Genomic DNA, 18802 nt, shown 5'->3' on the forward strand with positions numbered 1-18802 from the left:
GAGACGCGGCGCGCTCTTCCATCGGAGGCAGCATCACATACCCCTCCACAAATTGAGAACCACAACATCTCCCAAACACCGACTTATCTCATTAATTGGCGTCTTCACAGCTCGCCACCTCTCTGATCTAATACTACCACTACGACAAGAGCTTGAATCATAATGGTACTCAAGCGTAAGAGGTCAAAGTCTGAGCTGGAGCCAATGTTCTCCTCGCTCGAGCAGCGCAATAGCAGCAGCTCCTTCAATTTCAATGCGGCATCGGCAATTGATACGGCCAGGCAAGCGTTCTTTGTACCGCGACTGTCTACGCCTTCGCATTTACCAAGTCGCACTATGAAGCGCTTCCGTGATAATCGTCCGTCAGAATCGGAGGTGCATCGTAAGTTCCAAGACTGACCTATCCGATAGCGATGCTTGTACTAATCATTGTTTTCTTCCTCTTAGGACGCACCTTGGATGTCCTTTACTCTGCTCAACGCCGCCTCTACGAACCCCAGCATGTGACGCCTGAATTTACCAGTCTCACTGAGGAATCCGCTACGACCCAAACGCAACTTAGTCATGGGGCCCAGCAACGGTCGTTACACAGCTTCTGGAACATCCCTGACCCGGCAGCCTCGGCAAACTCGCTGGCGTCCTCCCCGGCCACATCTGCCATATCGCCCCCATCACCTGCCTATGCGGCCCAAGGTTCGCTAGGAGCCTGCGAGGACTGCGGCGCAAGGTTGGTTAGCGATGATGAGGATGTGCCGATGACGGGCGCCGGCTACGGTTCCGAGCCATCCTGCGGGGCTTGTAGGAAGATTGTTTGCTTTAGTTGCTCCGTCAGTAACCTTGGGGAAAATCGGCGGTGTCTTGCGTGCGTTGGGTCGAGAGTTTGAAAGGGGGGTTTCTAGGTGAGGTAGTTGGCGGAGAGGTGCGTCGCGCCCTCGGGATGAGATGCTGGATGGCTTGCTTGCGGCTCGGCCTAGGGATGCTGGTTCGTATCTGATACATAGGTAGATGGATTATCGGTTATGTGGGAGTTGGGTGTTTGTTTCATGCGTTGGAGTCTGGCGTCGGATTTAAATAGGGCCCGCAGTGGCCTGGATGGTTCTTTGCTACCTAAACATTACTCATTTGGGGGGTTAGGAAGAAGCTGGGGGGCAAATGCCTCGTTTCTAAAAGAGACCCATTACTTGGATATAGTGACGAACAGTCGCGTTTTGATCGTGTCCGAGCTTCAACTACACACCCAAGACGTCACGCCTCATGCGAGTCGCCGCGGTGCGGGGCAAAGGGGTCCTGGCTGGGCTGCGAGCTTAAACCCCGCCTCTGAGCTCGTCTCTCTGCATTGTCTCAGTCCTTTCCTTCCACCTTCGTCTTACCAAACCCACGACTAATTGCTCTCTTTGGCGATTCGAAATTTACCGTCACCACCTCAACGTTTCAACCTCTCAGGTTGTTTTGGGAAATTCACCGCACTCATTCCCTTGCGATGGCGACACGGCCGGCCAGCCACGCTGGGTCGTGGTATGAAGCAGACCCTGAGGAACTCTCTTCCCAGCTCGACGAGTTTTTGAACCGTGTCCCTGCGACTCTGGACGACAGTGAGCTGCCGATTCCGGATGCAAGAGTGATTATCGCACCGTGAGTAGTGGGAGACCGTCAGCCGTATGAGGCACGCATCCCGGAATGGCCGCCTAACTCACAGAAACAGCCATGCCGGATACTCTTACTCCGGGCCTTGCGCCGCTTGGGCATACAAAGCCCTCGATCTGCGTTCGGCAAAACGGGTCTTCATTCTCGGGCCATCCCACACCTACTATCTTCGTGGTCTCGCTCTCTCGACTTACGCCAGATACGCCACGCCTTTTGGGGATCTCGTGGTCGACCAGGATACTACGACTGAACTGTCGGGCACCGGAAAGTTCAAGGAGATGCCGTCCGATGGAGAGGTAAACGAGCATTCCCTTGAGATGCATATTCCATATTTGTGGAAGAGGCTTGAGCAGACCTTTGGCGATGACAGTAGCAAATACCCGCCGATTGTGCCAATTCTCGTTGGTACTACACACGAGCACGAGGAACAGGATTGGGGCAGGCTCCTAGCACCGTACTTAAAGGACCCCCAGACAGTCTGGATTGTGTCGTCCGACTTTTGCCATTGGGGCTCGCGTTTTAGCTACCGGCCAAGATACTACAATGGCGAGATTCGCGACGGCAACACGGCCCTGAAAGTGTCCGTAGACTGGAACCGGGCGGCCGAGGATCCGACACATCCCGAAATCCACGAGGTCATCCGGGTGCTAGACCAGGCGGCTATAGACGCGGTGGAGTCTGGGGCGCACAGCGATTTCTTCACCACCGTACAAAAAACGGGCAATACCGTCTGCGGGAGACACCCCATTGGCGTAGTTATGGCGGCGCTCGAGGTTGTCGTGGGCGACACCCCGGACGAGCAGAAGGGAAAGTTCAGCTTTGTGCAATACCAGAGGAGCAACCTCGTCAAGAGGGAACGGGATTTTAGCGTCAGTTATGCTTCCGCGTACGCTGTGCTCTGAGGCGCATTGGGGCATAAAAACGGAACTACTATGTCAACGCGTAAGCCAAGGGACGGGGAGGAGCCGCTTTGTTCAGACGGGACGGGGAAGAAGCGGGCCGTTAGAGTCGGCGGAGACCAGAACCGATCGGATGAGGTTGCGGGAAGGATTCAACTGAAGTGAAAGAGAACAAATAGGTGTTGTACCTGGTCAGTCATGTATGTATCGTTAACACACTTCATCCCGCCTGCAACGTTCTCGGGGAGGTCGCAGTCCCTCGCGCCAGCGACTGTTATGGTAACGCTGCGGTCAACTTAGAAAGGTGCTTTCCCTCGGGGGCGCTTTGCAACTTTTAATTTGGCTTGGAACTCCATGCACTGCACCATGCAGTAAAAAATTGTTCGTTCGGGCCTCGAAGACAGATTTAGCAGCGATGAGTTCCACGGCCTTTTCCCAACTTGCCGCCCGCATTTCTCAAACAGGCGACTTTGTGACACATGGATGCTCTGGCCGAAGAAGCCGCCCGTGGTCCACGCTCTGAAACGCTTCTCTTGTTGAGGTGAGGTCCAGTGGCACCGAGCGAACCCCAGGAGCCCGTTCAGTGCGGGGGCCTTGAAACTGCCTCGAGCATGCCAAGAAGCCCACATTCGTTGCGGCCACTGGCTGCTCTCGTACTGCGAGTATGGACATCGCGCGAGCTTCAGAAACACTTCTGGAAGGGACCAGAGCCAATCGTTGGCTGCGAACAGCCCGCAGCTTGAACAGCCCTGAAGCGGCCAAACACTGGCGAGGGGCCGCTCGTATCACCGTCCCCCCAGCCAAGTGTTTCTCTTTGGTCTTAACCGCGCCCGGGAGCGAGCGTTGAGCCGTTGGCAGAAACGGAAAAAGAGAATGCCGTTCCACTTTTCGAGGGGACCATGGCTGCTAAATGGCCGGCAGGTCAAGACCTCGTTTCGTGAGGTTGATTCCATGCTTGGTTGGGGGCCGTTGGTGACAATGCTGTGAAAGGAAAGGGGTCTTCTGGAACCGCGCCACACAACCCTAGCCTCGTTCGGGCGGGACCTCCTGAGGATCCTAGCGTGTTCATTTACGGGGTTACACGCCCAACCCTGCATTTGCTCGACAAACAGTTTCTCCTTCGCGCTTGGCTCCCGCGTCTTTCTTCGAGAACGTCGGGCTTCCTCCTCGTTGCTTTCTTCGTTTTTTTTTCTTGTCGGCGAGATCCGGGAGATCTAGCTTTCTCAGCGTTGACCGTCTATCCACATATACTCCTATTTGCTCTCGCGGCGTCGTTTGACAACCCAAGATGAGCGTGAGTGTGGGCCCGAAGGACCGCTTGGCTTGCGGTGCCATGCCCTTTTCCCCCTTGGACCAAAGCGACTGACTCGCCTCTAGTACGGCGGGTATAGCCCCTACAGCGACAATGGCGGCGGCGGCGGCCGTGGCGGGTATGTAAATATTTTCATTTCATCTCTTCACATCACCGTCTGCAAGAGCACAGCGCCGTGCACCGACATTTGCTAACAAGTTTGTTCAGTGGGTACGGGTCAGATCCCTTTGATGACCGAAACGCTCTGCAGTATGGAGGTGAGCCCGGGTGATAACATCTTGCTACGTGAGGTCAATGTGATCTCTAATTTGGGCATGCTATTAGGTGGGAATCATGAGCTGTCATCTTTTGGCCAAGGGAACTCGCCTCGGGCCCCGGGTTACGGAAATTCGCCGCAGCAGGGCTATGGGTGTAAGCTGCCAACCTGTCGTTGTCATCGTGACCGTCATCGAGGGATGCTGATCATATTCTTTTTACAGCCCCTAGAGCGCAAAACCAAAACTCGATTCTCGACGAATGCATTGACATCCAAAACGGAATCCAGGATGTTGAGAACAAGCTTGGGGCGCTTTCCGGGCTCCAGAGAAGGGCCTTGGACGATGCCGATACCTCAGGGGGTTCCAACACGAAGCGCGAGCTGGACAACCTGACGCAGGCTATCATGGACCAGTACAGGGCCTTAACAGATCGGCTGAAGAAGGTCAAGTCGAATCCCGATAGCCGCCAACCGCGAAATGTTGCCCAGGTCAACAAGACGGACCGAGACCTTCGCAGAGCGATTCAGAGGTTCCAGGAGCTCGAGGCTGCATCCCGGAAGGAACTACACGCTCAAGCGGAACGCCAGGCGCGGATTGTACACCCTGATGCCACCGACGCCGAAATCGCTCAAATGGTCGACAATGAAGCCCCCGTTTTTCAGCAAGCGGTCATGGGCAGCAGGGCGGAACACGCCAACCGCGTGCTCGGGGCCGTTAAGCAGCGCCACCAGGACATGCTGGCGATTGAGAAGAAGTTAATGGAGCTTCTGAACCTGCTCGACGACATGCAGGAGCTTTTAACCAAGCAGGAGGTGACGGTCATGGCTATTGACGCGCATGCCGAATCTGCCGCCGAAGAAATGGTCAAGGCGAACACGGAGCTTGAGACCACGGTGGCAACGGCGAGGTCGACTCGGAAAAAGAAGTGGATCTGCTTGGGCATATGTGGTACGTTGTGGCTAGGAATTGGGTAAAGCCGACTGTGTGGTCTAACTTGACATTCTAGTTACCATTGTTCTCATCATCGTGATTGCTGTCGTCGCCTACATCCTGGTCAACCGCGCTGCAAGTGGCGGTGGTGGTGGCAACAATAACAACAACGGCAACACAAACGGCGGCACCAATGGAAACACCGATGGTACCAACAGCAATTCTGGCTCCAACGCCGGCACAAATACTGGTACCGGGACTGATACGAGCAACACCGGCAGCACAGCAGGCCAAAAGCGCGGTGTCTTACAGCGAAACCTCCTTGCCGATCTCCAAATGAACACCGCTCGCGCCCCCAAGATTCATTCCGACATCATCCCTTCTAACCGGTTTGCTGGAAGGAGGGGGCTCAGCAACCGTGAAGCTGAGGCTGCGGCTAAGAAGCGGTTTGTGGTTGATTGGCAACGGCCCGACGACGTACAGTCTAACGATTGAAAGGTGGGGGCGGACATTTTGATATACTAGGAGTAGGTAGCTATGCTCTGTGGACATGGATTTCCCGGAGATGATGGGTAATCAGCTCGGGAGGTGAGTCTTTGGGTAGCCCATTTTGGTCGTTTTTTATATCTCCTCGGTTCTTCTGTTCCTCACGCGGAACCACATATCAGCATGGCGGGTCGTTTTAAGATATCAGCGGCGTTGGTGGATCGGGCGGGAAATAGCTTTGGATTTATCCCTCCATTTTCCATTGTGTTCGGGCGTTCATAATACACTTCACGCTGTCCGCTATATAACCATTTCCACGTCTGGCGCTTTTGCCAAATCCGCCCCGAGGCTCATGCGAATACTAGCCGATTTGAATCGCCTTCCCCTTTGATTACGCCTAAAGTATCATGGAAAAATGCCCCGGACCCAGCTCAAATCCTATCTCAATAGGTAATTTGAGATACGAATCACTCAGCTGACATGGCCAAGCTAATCAACGAATTAAATATGGTTTCTTACACCCCTTCAAGCCTTCCATCCCTCAGTCTCCCGCCTTCAGCCTCACTCTCGGCTGGAGGACGGTGTACCGTCCCTCTCTTCGTACCCTCCAAAAACTGCCCATCGCCATCGCCCAACACTCGCTGCCTAGCTGTAGCCGCTTCAACTACTTTCCGCAGCGTCGACATGCCCTTCTCAAATTCATTCAGCAAACCCGTGTACCCTCCGGGCGTTGCCCCGTCCCGGTGTTGCTGTAGCTCTCGCCTCAAGCTCACGCCGAAACCCTGCAGATCCACCTCCGACGTTGACGCCTTGACTGGCAAACCAGAGGACGATTCAGGCTCCAGGCTTACACCTTCAACTCTAAGCACAAGGTTCCCCCCTAGCCCCGTCACCCCAACGCCGCCACGGCCTCCACCGCCGGCATCGCCTTCTATCTGGCTAACCTGAGCCGACGTGACAGCCCAATCTGGCGTCAGGCTACTCGCCCACTTTACCTCGTACCCTAAGCCGTCGGGGCTTGGTTCCATATCGAGGATCACACCTCGGTCAGCGGGCCTACTGCCGCCGCCTCCTTGGACTCCTGTGTCATCATATCCACCAACGCTGTCCCCGCTGCCACTCCCGCCACTACCACCGCCACTACTGTTACTACCGTTGTGATGTCGTGCGAGCGCGGCAGAAAGGATACCGGGGTCGTCGTCGGCGAAGATATAGTGAACTGTTGGGTAATGGACGGTTTGCCGCTTCGATGAATGCGAGACCGAGTCAAGGAGAGCGAAGACGGGTGCGAAGGGTTGTGGTTGCTGTGGGTGGTGCTTCTGTTGTTGCGCTTGTTGTGAAGGTTGTACTGGAGGTCCATCAACAGGCTGCGCGGCGAGTTTCTGGGGAGTCTCGGGTCGGGAATAAGTCACAGACGTCGGTCTGATGTGGGGTGCTATGGCATCCTGGCGCTCCTGATCACGTCGAAGGCTGGACCCGCTCGCTCGGCTGGCTACTGATGGACGTGGACTTGGGGGGACTGGGGAGGCGCGGTAACCCTGTGATTCGGGACGGTCGAGGTCGGGGTTTATATCGGTCATTGCTGCTGGGACCTTCGCGGTGGTCACAGAAGGCCGAGATTACGGAAACGCTAGTCGGGTTATGCTGAGGCAGTGTGGCCTGCGATAGTAAATTGTAGGTTGAGCACAACGGCGCTGCCAGAAATTACGATACGCCCTGCGATGAAATCCCGGGCGAGCGGTAAATACAAGATGTGTTTACCAAGAGGGCGGGGTTGGGAGAGGGAGTCCAGGTAGGTAGGTATTCAGCCTTGCATGGAGTGGAAGTCGGCTACGCGGAAGGGCCGCGTGCTCGAGATGCTTATCTTATCTCTGAGGTACATACATACATGTACTCGATGCACAGACAAGGGTTCCAGCAAGTCCCTCTTTAATAAAGCACGGAATTTGGCATCCTCCATGGTTTATCAGTTAGTTAACGGTGTTTGTTTACTGTGGCTTACGGGCATAGCCACGCGTCCCATACCCCGTATCGAGCTTGCCTCCAGTTTCTGCTATACACCCACGGTGTAATCTCAATCCTACGCCCCAGCGACCCCCGATGTTGTGTCCAGTGAGGTCTCATTTGGCTGCTCGGTCCATTCAAACCCTGGGGCAGAGCTTTAGTCAAAACAACTAGATAGCGGAGAAGCCGTCGAGACTTACTCTGCCGACACATTGGACATTGGCCCTTGGCTGAGTCCTGTTTTATCCACTCTAGAATACAATGCTATAGTCCATTGGTTAGCAACGCGGCGAGCACCCCCTTAAGCAGCAGTGTAACGACAAACCATATGAAAATTATGCCCGCATTTTCCAGATACTATGTGTTTGATCGATCAGTACATTTGCGCAAAAGCAGAGCGGCGGGGTCAAGCCCTCCTAGGTTAGGGTGCTCACGGAGTGGGCAGCTATCGCCGGGGTATTTGCAGGTTGGACACGTTCCGTCAAAGTGTACCTGGCAAATGCCACAAACATCGTCTTCAGGAATGTTCCAACGCCAAGTCGCGACGGCATTCCACTTGGTGATCTTGACTTTCATGTTGTGTGCTGATGAGACGGGAATACAGGATGTGTGGTTGTTTGCTACCTTTATGCATGTCGTTTTTAGCAAGGTTGGAGCTTGTCTGTTTGTTGTTCAGTCGCTCTTACAGGCCCGCCTGCCTACCTCTTTCTCATATGTTCATTCCCCCCCAAATGTGGAAGCTATCGGGGTGCGCCCGCGACAGGTGTATCAATGGAAGAGGAAGTCTGGGCAGACTGCCCAGGATAACGTTAGTGGGGCAAATTAGTGCTAAGCTGGAACCAGACGATGGGGTGGCCCAAGCTCCAAAGCCTGCGGCATCACTCCTACTGATTGTACGGCCCCCCTCACCACCAAATAACAATCTCAAACTTTGCGTGGGCTATTCACATTTCGATGGAGAAAGGTGATCGACAGTAACGCCCACCCACGCCCAGTCGAGGCTGTCACTCAGCGCCCAATTTAAAATTGAAGAGGGCTCTGGAGCTCCGTTGATTGCGGGCAAGGGTCAAATTCACCAAGAAAATCACAAGGGGCCAAAGAGCAACGGTGCAAGACCTCAGCCCACCAACTATGGCGTCTTTTTCTGTTCTCCGCCCACTGCGCACGCCGCTCGGTCGCGGTGATGCCTCTTGGAGATGCGCAACCCGTCTCACAGCCGCCCCTATATTTAGGGCCCGCCGGTCCTTCTCTCACTACCTCGTCGCTCCGCACGAGCTCGCCGAAGCCCTGAAAAAGAGCCCACCGTCGCCCATCACCTCCGAGCCCCGCATAATCCCGCTCTGCGCCTCATGGTTTCTCCCAAACGACCCGCAAGGCCGCACCGGCATCCAGACTTTTCGCGAGAAGCGCATCCCCAAGGCCCGGTTCTTCGACCTGGACAAAGTGATCGATAAGCGCAGCCCATACCCCCACATGCTTCCCAACTCGAAGAATTTCGCCGAGGCCATGAGCGAGCTCGGCATCCGTCACGAGGATACTGTTGTAGTCTACGACAGCCACGAACTCGGCATCTTCAGTGCACCCCGCGTCGGCTGGACTATGAGGGTCTTTGGCCACCCCAAGGTCCATATTCTCAACAACTTTCGACTGTGGGTAGAACAAGGCCTCCCAACAGAATCTGGCAATGTGTGGACTGTTGAGTGCGGCACATATCCCATCCCGGAGATGGACGAGTCCAAGGTCGCCCAATTTGAGGATGTGCTGGAGGTTGCGCAGGACCACAACAAGGAAGGCGCCGAAGGTGTTCAGGTTCTTGATGCCAGGTCCGCTGGGCGCTTCTCCGGCAAGGACCCCGAGCCACGGCCCGGGCTATCCTCAGGACACCTACCAAGCTCGATCAATATCCCGTTTGACACTGTCCTTGACCCTGAAACCAAGGCTTTCCTCCCCGTGGACAAACTAAGGGAGGTATTTACGAAGAAAGGTGTAGATCCGGAGAAGCCCATCATTTCCAGCTGTGGAACCGGTGTCACCGCTTGTGTGATCGAAACAGCACTAAATGAAGCCAACATTGGCTCACCAGCGAAGAGGAAGGTTTACGACGGGAGTTGGACGTGAGTAACTCTCTATAACGAGAACCTGATCCCGAGGAAATGATGTTCGCTAACAAGATGTACATAGCGAATGGGCACAACGGGTCAAACCCACGGACTCCCTCATTCTGAAGGACGTGTGAGAACTCACGAGGATGGTTACCATATCGATTTAAAGACAGACGGCTCTATTTGGGGCGACCACGAAGCACGCCTTCTTTCCTCCATAAGCCCGCTTTAGTGCATGTGTACAAGCAGCCACCAGCGTTTTTTTCCTTGCCCGCGGGCGTTGCGTTTTAGGCTACCAATGGCGAGTTTAGCGACGGGCGTCATTCTGGGAGGCCCGCTTCCCGCAGCTTATTTGGGGGGTTGGGGGCGATCCTTGAGGTTGCATGGTATGGTGTTTGGGGCGTTTAAGGAATTGGTAGAGTATCGCTGGTATTGTGTACATTGAAGCAGGCACGGGCGGAACGCGGGTTCAGCTAAAATTTGCTTTCCTTAACATATTCTCGTCCGGTTATCGATTTCTTTTCCCCCCTCCCACTGCTGACCACTCCTCTCTCAACGCCCACGATCTCACCCTAGTTAATGCTCGCTCATTATCAAGATGAAGCTTTCGCCTCGCGATCAAGCGGCAAACACCCGGTACTTATCAAAGAATCCGAATATCCACTCCGCAACCTGCGTCTCATTGGTCTCCAGCGCAAAGTGCCCGGCATCTAACCAGTGTGTCTCCAGCGTCTTGACATCCTTCTTGAAAGCCTCTGCACCGGCCGGGACAAAGATCTCGTCCGCCTTACCCCAAGCCGTGAGAACAGGCACACGCGACGACCTTAGATACTTTTGGAACCGCGGGTATAGCGCCACATTCGAACCATAGCTCTCAAACAGGTCAAGTTGCACATCCTTGTTGCCTGGTCGGTCCATGAGCGCCTGGTCCAGATAGTATGCCTCGGGCGGGATGTCGTCCGGGTGTGGAGAGCCGTTCTGGTACTGCCACTGGGTTGCGCCCAACTCGAGCAGACCTCGCAGCGCCTCCCGGTCCTCCTTGCGCGCTCCCTCGGGGATCCAGAGCTTTTGGATCTGGCTCCAGAATGGCTGACCCAGTCCCGCCTCGTAGGCATTGCCGTTCTGGGAGATGATAGCAGCGATGGCATCGGGCCGCTCTAGGGCGAAACGGAAGGCAGTCGGTGCGCCGTAGTCGAAGATGTACACCGCGAAACGTGTCAAGGACAGGGCGTCCACAAAGGCAGTGAATGTCTGGGTGAGGTTGGCAAAGGTGTACTGGTAGTTGCGCTCCTCCGGGACGGTGGTGAAGCCGAACCCGGGAAGGTCGGGTGCGATGACACGGTAGCGGGTAGCGAGGATGGGGATTAGGTTGCGAAACATATGCGATGAGGAAGGGAAACCGTGAAGTAGCACCACAGTGGGCGCATCGAAAGAGCCGGCGGCACGAAAGAAGACATTGACGCCGTCGGCTTTGACGGTCGCAACCCGGATCGTTGGAGTGTTGGCCGACATGGTGATGTTGTCGTGGGGCTCTGCAAATTAGAAGACGGTGTGAAGTTGCGAGCGTCAACACAGCAGGTTTTGTATATTGTTAGAAAGGGGGGCTTGTTCGTGAGTACAGTCACCGATCCGAAGAGTAACACACAAACTGCGAGATGCTGCTTAAGATGGTGCTGAAACCTCCTCGACATGGAGTTCAACCACAACTTCTTATATTCTCAACGTCTACATGCTCACCGTCGTTGAGCAACATGATAATCCGCCGCCCTTCATTGACATGTCGTCCAAATCCTACGCCCTTCGTACACATCTATGACTGATTCCAAATGCAGTGGCGTCGTTGCGCCTGGGGTGCTTATTTGTTTCCCCGTGCGGGAAGTATTCTTTGTCGCTCAGTCAGCATTTGGTGCCTCCATTGGTCAGCGTTGAGGTTGTGTGCAGAGTGGATTAGTGAACAACGCTGCCGTGCTCAAACACCCACGCGTTACAACTGGATGGGTTGGACATTATGAGCCGGTGAACAATACCATGGGTAAATTGATTTCACATAGACTTGCAGGGAGTCCCTTAGTACCCGCCGCCTTGTGTAAGCTAATTGATTGGCTATGTAGGACTGGGGCGACGATGTTCCATGTTCGATTTGTAGGTACGGGAGCTCCGGGGCATTCGTTAACTAAGTAGGTAGTACGGATATCGACCGGAATTTTCCTTCCCCTAAACCTTCGAATATTGGCTTGAAAGGCGCCATATTTGAGGGCCGTCCGTTTGATAGCTCCATCTGAGCTTAGCATCCTCCTGGGGCATATCAAAAGCTCGCCTAGAAAGTGGCAACTAAGAAGTGGTCCCTTTTGATGATATCGGCAAGTTATGGGGTGAAAGCATATCTAGTTCACCCAAACTCAGTTGGTCAACAAACGTTCTTTGCTTCCCCCGATCTCCCCCCCTCGGGCCCCCCCAAATCGAGTATGCTGTACCAGGCTTGATTTTGCTCATACTCACAATTCATCTTTCCTTTCGTGGAGCCGACCTTCGAATTCATTACTGAGGGTTATAAAGTGCTTGAATAGGGGCGCATCCTCGCCCAGACCCCAGGCAAACACCCCACCCAGACGTCTTTGGCCTAAGATCGCAGGGAATTTGCGCTTGATGGCGTCTGGCGTATCAAATGTCCACCAGAGATCTTCTGCGGCATCCCAGTAATAGTAACCTCCTTGGTCCTCGTCGTAGACCCCGAAATTGACTGCTTTGGTGAACGACTCGGCGACCTCGTCCGGGATGGGATCATGCCATGAAAACCCGCCACTGCGGCCAAGATCCTTGCCCGTGGCCGGGTCCTCGAGCTGCAGTGTAGGGCATCCGATGGGGGACGCGAGCGCACACTCATCATGGACCGTTTTGAAGTACTTGATGTAAAAGGCAAACCCCAGATTCAGCTTCTGCGGAGCCGCACCGGCTGAGATGTAGGCATCAACGGCTTCGAGGCTCAACGCAACGCCGGTATGATGCTTGGTGACGGTGTCGCGGCGGTTCATGAGATCGTATGTCATCACATTCAAATAGTCCACATGACGCATAATCCGGGGAACGGTCAGACGAGTGAACGCAAGCATGTCTCGTTGAAGCCCTGGGACGGCGGCCGAAATAATCTTGTTTGGCCCGAGAGCTCCACGCAGCTCTCCGAGGAGCAGGGGATAAGCGTCGATTTCCCAGGCCTTGGCCGAGTTGGGGACCTGCTTGTAGTCTTCGCCGTTACCACTAGGGCAGATATTAGTGACGGTCTCTCTCGTAGGGACCACCCACTCTAAGAGATCATGCTTACCCGGGATACTCCCAGTCAACATCAATTCCATCCGCGCCTGTCGCCGCAACCATGCTGGCCACGTTCTCGGCGAACGTCCGGCGCGTTGTGTCGTTCAGTGCGGCGGCAGAGAAGCCAGCTGTGTCCCCCCAACCGCCAATGGCCACCTGGACCTTGGTTCCTTTTGGAAACTTGGATCGGACATCTGTGACGGTAGTGAACAGAGGCCAATCTGTCCTCCCAGGCTCATTGAAGAAGCCTGGGCTCATGAAGGCTATGGCGACATGAGTGACGTGTTGAAGCTGGTCTATAGATGGGGCCACTGGGTGCTGGCTACAGTGAGATGGGCGGGTTAGCAAGGATGCGGACTCCGGACGACGATCTCATTAAACGCGAGGAGGAAAACTGCTGATTACCCCGTGAAGTACATGATACAACGCAAGTCTTGCTTTGCTGTCATGTTTAGAGCCATGCCGACCGAGAACAAGAGTAGCGACAGCGATTGCACCGATAGCTTTGGCACCATTTTCATGGATTTCAATTCAAGGTATTCGGTGTTGCTAGACTCAAACGTGCACTTCGGTGATGCCAAAAGACTGAGAAGCGTAACTCGGGGAAATGCAACGGAAAACGGTTGTGGAAGGCAAAGTGGTTACGTTTACCAACCGCATTCCCATCGAAAGGATGGTGATCAGATAGGTCTAAGCCGGACAGCCCGCTCGCTACCTAAGACATCTGATGGCTCTCGTGCAGGTGTCGAGGGGCGGGTGAGCTTGCATCAATGGCTGGAGGTGTTTACATAGTACCTAACCGGGAAAGTATAGCGTGTGTTAAATACAAACACTGTGTACACACGGTGGAGCGGCGCTCTAGGCCCTGAGTGTAGGAAAGCTTTGACGCTTCGAGCTCAAGTTTTTGCCGATTGGCCCATCAAACTTCAACATTGACCAAGGACACTTGCACCAGCCCTTTTACTTCCTCAATACCAATTGAGGAATTGGAGTTTGGCGACAATGAACTGAGAGACTACAGCCATGTTTGAGAACCTCTGCACCCTGCCGCTGTCGGCGGATCTGTTCACACAGGTGCTGCATCCCTCCAAGCCACTGTTGACCGTCGGCCTGTCAAGTGGTCGTGTCGAAACGTTCCGGCTACCGAGCGAGGATGACGACGGCAACGGTGACAGCAGTAGCTCCACGAGCGGCAAGGGGTTAATCAAAAGTGTATGGAGCACCCATCGACACAAGGGAAGCTGCCGGTACCTGGCTTATAGCCACGATGGAGAAGGTTGGTTAGGGGACAAACATGGCGCGGAAGGGAACACGACCCTTCCGCTAATCGCACGACATACGGAATTACTGACATATGACTACTAATCTAGCACTTTACTCAGCCGGAACCGACTCGGTCGTCAAGCATTTCTCCCCCGAGACCGGCATTGTCGTGTCCAAGATCGGCTTGCCTCCCCGCAACAGCGCGACAAGCGCCACCGACTGCCCGGCCATCATCCACAATCTTTCCCCCCAAACACTGCTTCTCGGCACAGACTCGGGCGGCCTTTACATCTTCGATCTCCGGGAGAATGGTATCCTGAACCCCAGGCCGGTCCGTAAACACGTGCCGCACGCCGATTACATCTCGAGTATCACACCACTACCCGCCTCCGCCGAGAGCACATCCGGCTTCTCTAAACAGTGGGTATCCACCGGTGGCACCACCCTTGCCGTGACCGATCTCCGCGCCGGGATCGTCGCAACATCGGAGGACCAAGAGGACGAGCTGCTGTGCTCCACCATTATCCCGACAGGGTTGGGCCCTAAGCGCATGCGCAGCAACGCTGTTGTCGCGGTCGGCACCGGCGGTGGTGTACTGACGCTTTGGGACCGTGGGGCGTGGGATGATCAACAAGAGCGCATCTACATTGCAGGCGGGAAGAACAAACGGGATGGTGACAGCCTGGACGCCATCGTCCGTGTGCCCGACGAGCTCGGGTTGGGGAAGCAGGTGATGGTGGGCGTTGGTGACGGCAGTATAGCTGTTGTGGACCTCAAACAGCGCGAGTTGCAGACTGTGTTGAAACACGACGAAATCGAAGGCGTCGCTGCTCTGACGTTTGACTACCAAAATCGCCTGATAAGCGGCGGCGGTCGGGTGGTCAAGGTTTGGGCGGAATCCGGAGTTGAGGGTCTCGAGGACGATGAGGAACTTGGCGAGACGGTTTCCGGTATCAAGAGGTCAGTAGATAGCGATGAAGATTCCGATGGGGACGATAGCGACAGCGATAACGAAGGCGCGAGGCAACAACAGTCCAAGAAAAAGCGCAAGAAGGGCAAAGGTGGTGGTGGTGCCGGGCGGAACGTGGCCTTTCCCGGGTTAGACTAAGGTTCCCGTTACACATGGTGCGTAACGTGGAATGCGTCCGGCTGGCCGTTACCTCGACAGCCCCGACTCCTGGACTTAGATCGTAAGGGGCTTACATTCCCCGCACTGCCGCATCGCCCCTCCTAGCTTGTGAGGAGTAGTACCCCCACGGGACGCACAGTTGGCAAACCTGCTGAGGTCACTCGCCTGTCGTCGAAACGGAATCCATTAACAATACGAACAATGGCACTCACATCAGCTCGATTGTGCTTCCTCTCCTGATTTAGTTTATGAGCCCTTGGAGGCTGTGTATGCTTCGGCCGCAAACTTAACGTGCATATGGTTGGCCGGTGGTGATTGACGGGAGGACACGAGAGTATGGAGAATGACATGAAGTTCAATGTTGAACAGCGTTGGTTAGCTTGTAACTATGGGAACACTCGCTAGTTTATTGGATGTGACGAAATGAGAAAATGAAGCAAGGGAACCCCACTTCGATCCTTAAGGAAGTCAGGGGACTGTTGGTAAGATGCCCCTGATCTCAAAGCTACAAGCTCAAATCATGCGATGAAAGGGAGTGTGAAGACCAGCCTTGTGTTCAGGTTTCCCCTTGTGTTGCTCCCCAGGTACAGATGAAACATGGTCTGAAGTCCTGCTGAGTTACCCCTGAGAGTAAACATCGCATGGAAGATACCCATCCGGGAGAAGTGATATTTAGGCTGGGACTGAGCATTCCGCGCTTCCAGGTTTTATCCTTTCCGTTTGACTCCAATCAATGTCATGGGGTCCCCGACTATGAGTATTTTCGGGTTTGCGGGAACGGTGGCTGTTAGACGCGGCCGGGACGCAAAGTCGCTTCGCTAATTCGTTTCTTGTATTAGCTATTAGTAGTCTAACTAGTCGTCACAATAATCTCCATGGCCGGCATCAGCTAATCATCGAAGCCGCTGCCGGTCTCCTTCTATTATAACGCCACATAAAATGAATCCCATCCCGATCCCATGGCCAGTGACAGTCTACCAATCCCAGTTGCAGTACAGATACAGATTACCCTGCCCTCTAAAATTTTAACGCCGGGGAAAGTAAAAGTAGCATGCCGCATTCTACAGCGACGCATATACCCTCTCCACAACGCTCTGGCGCTTGTCAAACTTCATGTCCTTCTGTAGCTTGGCCCACGACTCCGCGCCCCTCCTGGCCAGCTCCTCGGGCACCTCAGGGCCCTCGTCGGCCATGCGGCGATTGAAAAGCTCAAGGCTGACCCAACCCTCGAAGCCAAGGCCGTGAAAAAGCGCATGGGAAAGTTCCTTGACGGGGAGGTAGGCGCCGCGGTCTTGTTCGCCGTAAAAGAGCCGGCAGTTGCGTGACCAGCTCATCCGGGCTGGCTGCTCCGAGTTGTAGAATGCATGACCGGGTAGCAATGGGTTTCTTAGGCGTTCGGCGTCAACGACCTGGACGTAGAAAACCTTCTTGACATCGACCGTTTTGAGCAAACGGGCGATCGACCTGCGCACTTGATCCTCCGCCCCAATGGTCCTGCCTGACGCGCGAGTCGGGTCGGCGTAGATGCGGCCGGCAATGTTGAAGGTGTCAAGGCATATGCCGAAATTGGGGCGATCGACACGCTGCACGACATCCCAACATTTCTCCCACGTGTTGATACGGGTACTCCAGCAGAGGCTCTCGTAGGCAAAGCGAATGGGCGGGTTGGCGTCGAGCCCCATATCAGCCACTTTACGTAGGTCTGAGACAATCAGGTTGATGTCGCTGGTCACCTGGCTGGCGGGGAGAAAGCTGGCTGGGATCTGGATGATGTCGGTCTTGAGCTCACGGGCGAGGCGGAACCAGAATTTGAGCTGGTCGAGGCGACGTGCGTGCTCCTTGCGGTCGAGCAAACCGTCGTAGTGACTGAAGGGCTGGAGGCAGAGAATTTCGATGTTCCGGGCCTGGCAGACTTGTAGGATGTGGCGGGCGGCTCTAATCTGGGCCTGCTGGGACGGGCCGGCGGGAGACGGAGGCTCATTGGACAAGCTATCCGCAACATCGGCCAGGTCCTCATGGAAGAGCTCGATGCCCTGATAGCCGTACTTGTAGGCGGCATCCATCTTGGCGGTAAAAGAGTGGCCGGCATAACACCGGCCGAGCGACATGGATGTAATAGCGAGTTTATATGACATGGCGGCTCGCTTGATCGGAGAGAACGGCCAGATTTTCAGGATGAATCTCAGTCGGAAACAGAAGTGAGTTTGAGGTGGTTGATGAGGGTGAGATCGTTTTAGGGAGGCTGAGATAAATTTTGACGAGGGACGAAAGTATTTCTAGGGCTGGCGGAGGTTAATATCCTACTCGGTCATGTGGCGGGCCTAGGTAAGTCAGGATGAGGGATACTGGGGGGGAGGGTGTGTGTAAAACGTGCGTACGAAATTTTCTCAGATGCCTGTCAGGAGGCCGAAATAGACGACAACGGCAGGGACGAAAAAGGGAAGGAAGCACCGCAACAGAACCGATACAACCCTCTTGGAAAGAAGGTCCTGACAAAAAAAACAAAAGGCGAACACAGAAGTATTAGTACCTTGACCAACAGCATTGTTCAATGACTTTCATGACTGATTTTTGCCCCTCAGCTTCTTTGTTCAAAATCCGTAGGTGGGTGTCTGAATAATCCCGTACCAAACCAGGTGCCAGATGTGAGTTGTTGCTTTTCCTTCTTGATAGAAATCAACCCCCCTGCAGCCCTCGAGAGGCATCCAACCTGGCGGGTACGTGAGCCAGACCCAGCGGCGCATTTGGCGTCCGAGCCAACATCGTTTCAATAGTGTAGCCTAGACCCCAACGAAAAGGTTTCGCGTGTTCTTTTCCTGAGCGCTGTTTTGGGCGAGCTAACGTTGTCTTGGAATCAGGGGGCAGATCATCCAGAGCCCCGGGTCGGCGAGACGAAAGCTCCTTGGTATCACCGCCTCATTTTCTGGTCTGGGAATCCTTGAAATCTTCCGCCTCATCCCGTGACCTACGAAATGGCGGAATGGGAGCAGGGAGCGGTGTGGACATTTTGGCCCGTGTCGTCTGTCAAAATTGTTTTTAACTGGGATAGATTGGGCCAAATTTCAAATCCGGTCACGTTATCCCGGAATGCTCCGTGCAGCTGGGCACGAGGCGGGCTGATCGCAAGCCATGACCGAAGATAAGCGAGCGTTGTGGGGCGATTGGGCTGAGAAACTGAGAAAAGGGAAGAACAAAGGAAGCCGCAAAAGGGGAGAAGGCAGGCTTGAAATGTGAAATGTGATGATGCAGCTGGTCGTCAGTTTAAATGCATCCATCCATGTATGTAATTAACGGGACTCTGTTTTGTTACTCCACCGGCATCCCAATATGGAGAGCCATTGGGGCCTTGGTTAAATGTTTAACCAGGAGAGGTTTCCCAAGGGTTATCAAGATATCCTCAAAGCAGGTCTTCGGCCGTCAGGACTTCCTTGTATGTATTGGATATACCGGCACAATAGTCCTTGCTC

The 18802-nt window shown here is 54.5% G+C and overlaps 9 protein-coding genes across 9 annotated transcripts; 4 read left to right on the forward strand and 5 right to left on the reverse strand.

Moving 5' to 3' along the window:
• Nucleotides 1-162: 162 nt before the first annotated feature.
• On the forward strand, nt 163-2546 carry C8A04DRAFT_37890 (protein MEMO1; the record flags this gene model as incomplete). The annotated part of the gene is made up of 4 exons (XM_062784043.1): nt 163-382; nt 448-862; nt 1444-1632; nt 1703-2546. The coding sequence occupies 4 exons, from the start codon at nt 163-165 to the stop codon at nt 2544-2546; spliced, it is 1668 nt and encodes a 555-aa protein (XP_062636213.1).
• A 1285-nt stretch (nt 2547-3831) lies between these two features.
• Nucleotides 3832-5537, forward strand: C8A04DRAFT_29424 (t-SNARE; the record flags this gene model as incomplete). Its single annotated transcript, XM_062781004.1, has 6 exons — nt 3832-3837; nt 3921-3973; nt 4063-4112; nt 4180-4266; nt 4335-5060; nt 5119-5537. The coding sequence occupies 6 exons, from the start codon at nt 3832-3834 to the stop codon at nt 5535-5537; spliced, it is 1341 nt and encodes a 446-aa protein (XP_062636214.1).
• Nucleotides 5538-6043: 506 nt separating this feature from the next.
• On the reverse strand, nt 6044-7108 carry C8A04DRAFT_37892 (uncharacterized protein; the record flags this gene model as incomplete). Its single annotated transcript, XM_062784044.1, has 2 exons — nt 6044-6600; nt 6661-7108. The coding sequence occupies 2 exons, from the start codon at nt 7106-7108 to the stop codon at nt 6044-6046; spliced, it is 1005 nt and encodes a 334-aa protein (XP_062636215.1).
• A 500-nt stretch (nt 7109-7608) lies between these two features.
• C8A04DRAFT_37893 (anaphase-promoting complex subunit 11) lies at nt 7609-8108 on the reverse strand (the record flags this gene model as incomplete). Its single annotated transcript, XM_062784045.1, has 4 exons — nt 7609-7676; nt 7733-7796; nt 7858-7889; nt 7967-8108. 4 exons carry the CDS (start codon nt 8106-8108, stop codon nt 7609-7611), a joined length of 306 nt encoding a protein of 101 aa, XP_062636216.1.
• A 555-nt stretch (nt 8109-8663) lies between these two features.
• Nucleotides 8664-9768, forward strand: C8A04DRAFT_12861 (Rhodanese-like domain-containing protein; the record flags this gene model as incomplete). The annotated part of the gene is made up of 2 exons (XM_062777489.1): nt 8664-9646; nt 9714-9768. 2 exons carry the CDS (start codon nt 8664-8666, stop codon nt 9766-9768), a joined length of 1038 nt encoding a protein of 345 aa, XP_062636217.1.
• A 484-nt stretch (nt 9769-10252) lies between these two features.
• C8A04DRAFT_29427 (Alpha/Beta hydrolase protein) lies at nt 10253-11146 on the reverse strand (the record flags this gene model as incomplete). The annotated part of the gene is made up of 1 exon (XM_062781005.1): nt 10253-11146. The coding sequence occupies one exon, from the start codon at nt 11144-11146 to the stop codon at nt 10253-10255; it is 894 nt and encodes a 297-aa protein (XP_062636218.1).
• A 983-nt stretch (nt 11147-12129) lies between these two features.
• Nucleotides 12130-13458, reverse strand: C8A04DRAFT_12892 (glycoside hydrolase; the record flags this gene model as incomplete). Its single annotated transcript, XM_062777501.1, has 3 exons — nt 12130-12889; nt 12954-13265; nt 13349-13458. The coding sequence occupies 3 exons, from the start codon at nt 13456-13458 to the stop codon at nt 12130-12132; spliced, it is 1182 nt and encodes a 393-aa protein (XP_062636219.1).
• Nucleotides 13459-13966: 508 nt separating this feature from the next.
• Nucleotides 13967-15314, forward strand: C8A04DRAFT_12865 (WD40-repeat-containing domain protein; the record flags this gene model as incomplete). Its single annotated transcript, XM_062777492.1, has 2 exons — nt 13967-14219; nt 14314-15314. The coding sequence occupies 2 exons, from the start codon at nt 13967-13969 to the stop codon at nt 15312-15314; spliced, it is 1254 nt and encodes a 417-aa protein (XP_062636220.1).
• A 1082-nt stretch (nt 15315-16396) lies between these two features.
• On the reverse strand, nt 16397-17470 carry C8A04DRAFT_12847 (xylose isomerase-like protein; the record flags this gene model as incomplete). The annotated part of the gene is made up of 1 exon (XM_062777485.1): nt 16397-17470. The coding sequence occupies one exon, from the start codon at nt 17468-17470 to the stop codon at nt 16397-16399; it is 1074 nt and encodes a 357-aa protein (XP_062636221.1).
• Nucleotides 17471-18802: the final 1332 nt, after the last annotated feature.

Source organism: Dichotomopilus funicola (assembly GCF_033296635.1).
Source record: "Dichotomopilus funicola strain CBS 141.50 unplaced genomic scaffold C8A04scaffold_39, whole genome shotgun sequence".
NCBI classification, from domain to species: domain Eukaryota; kingdom Fungi; phylum Ascomycota; class Sordariomycetes; order Sordariales; family Chaetomiaceae; genus Dichotomopilus; species Dichotomopilus funicola.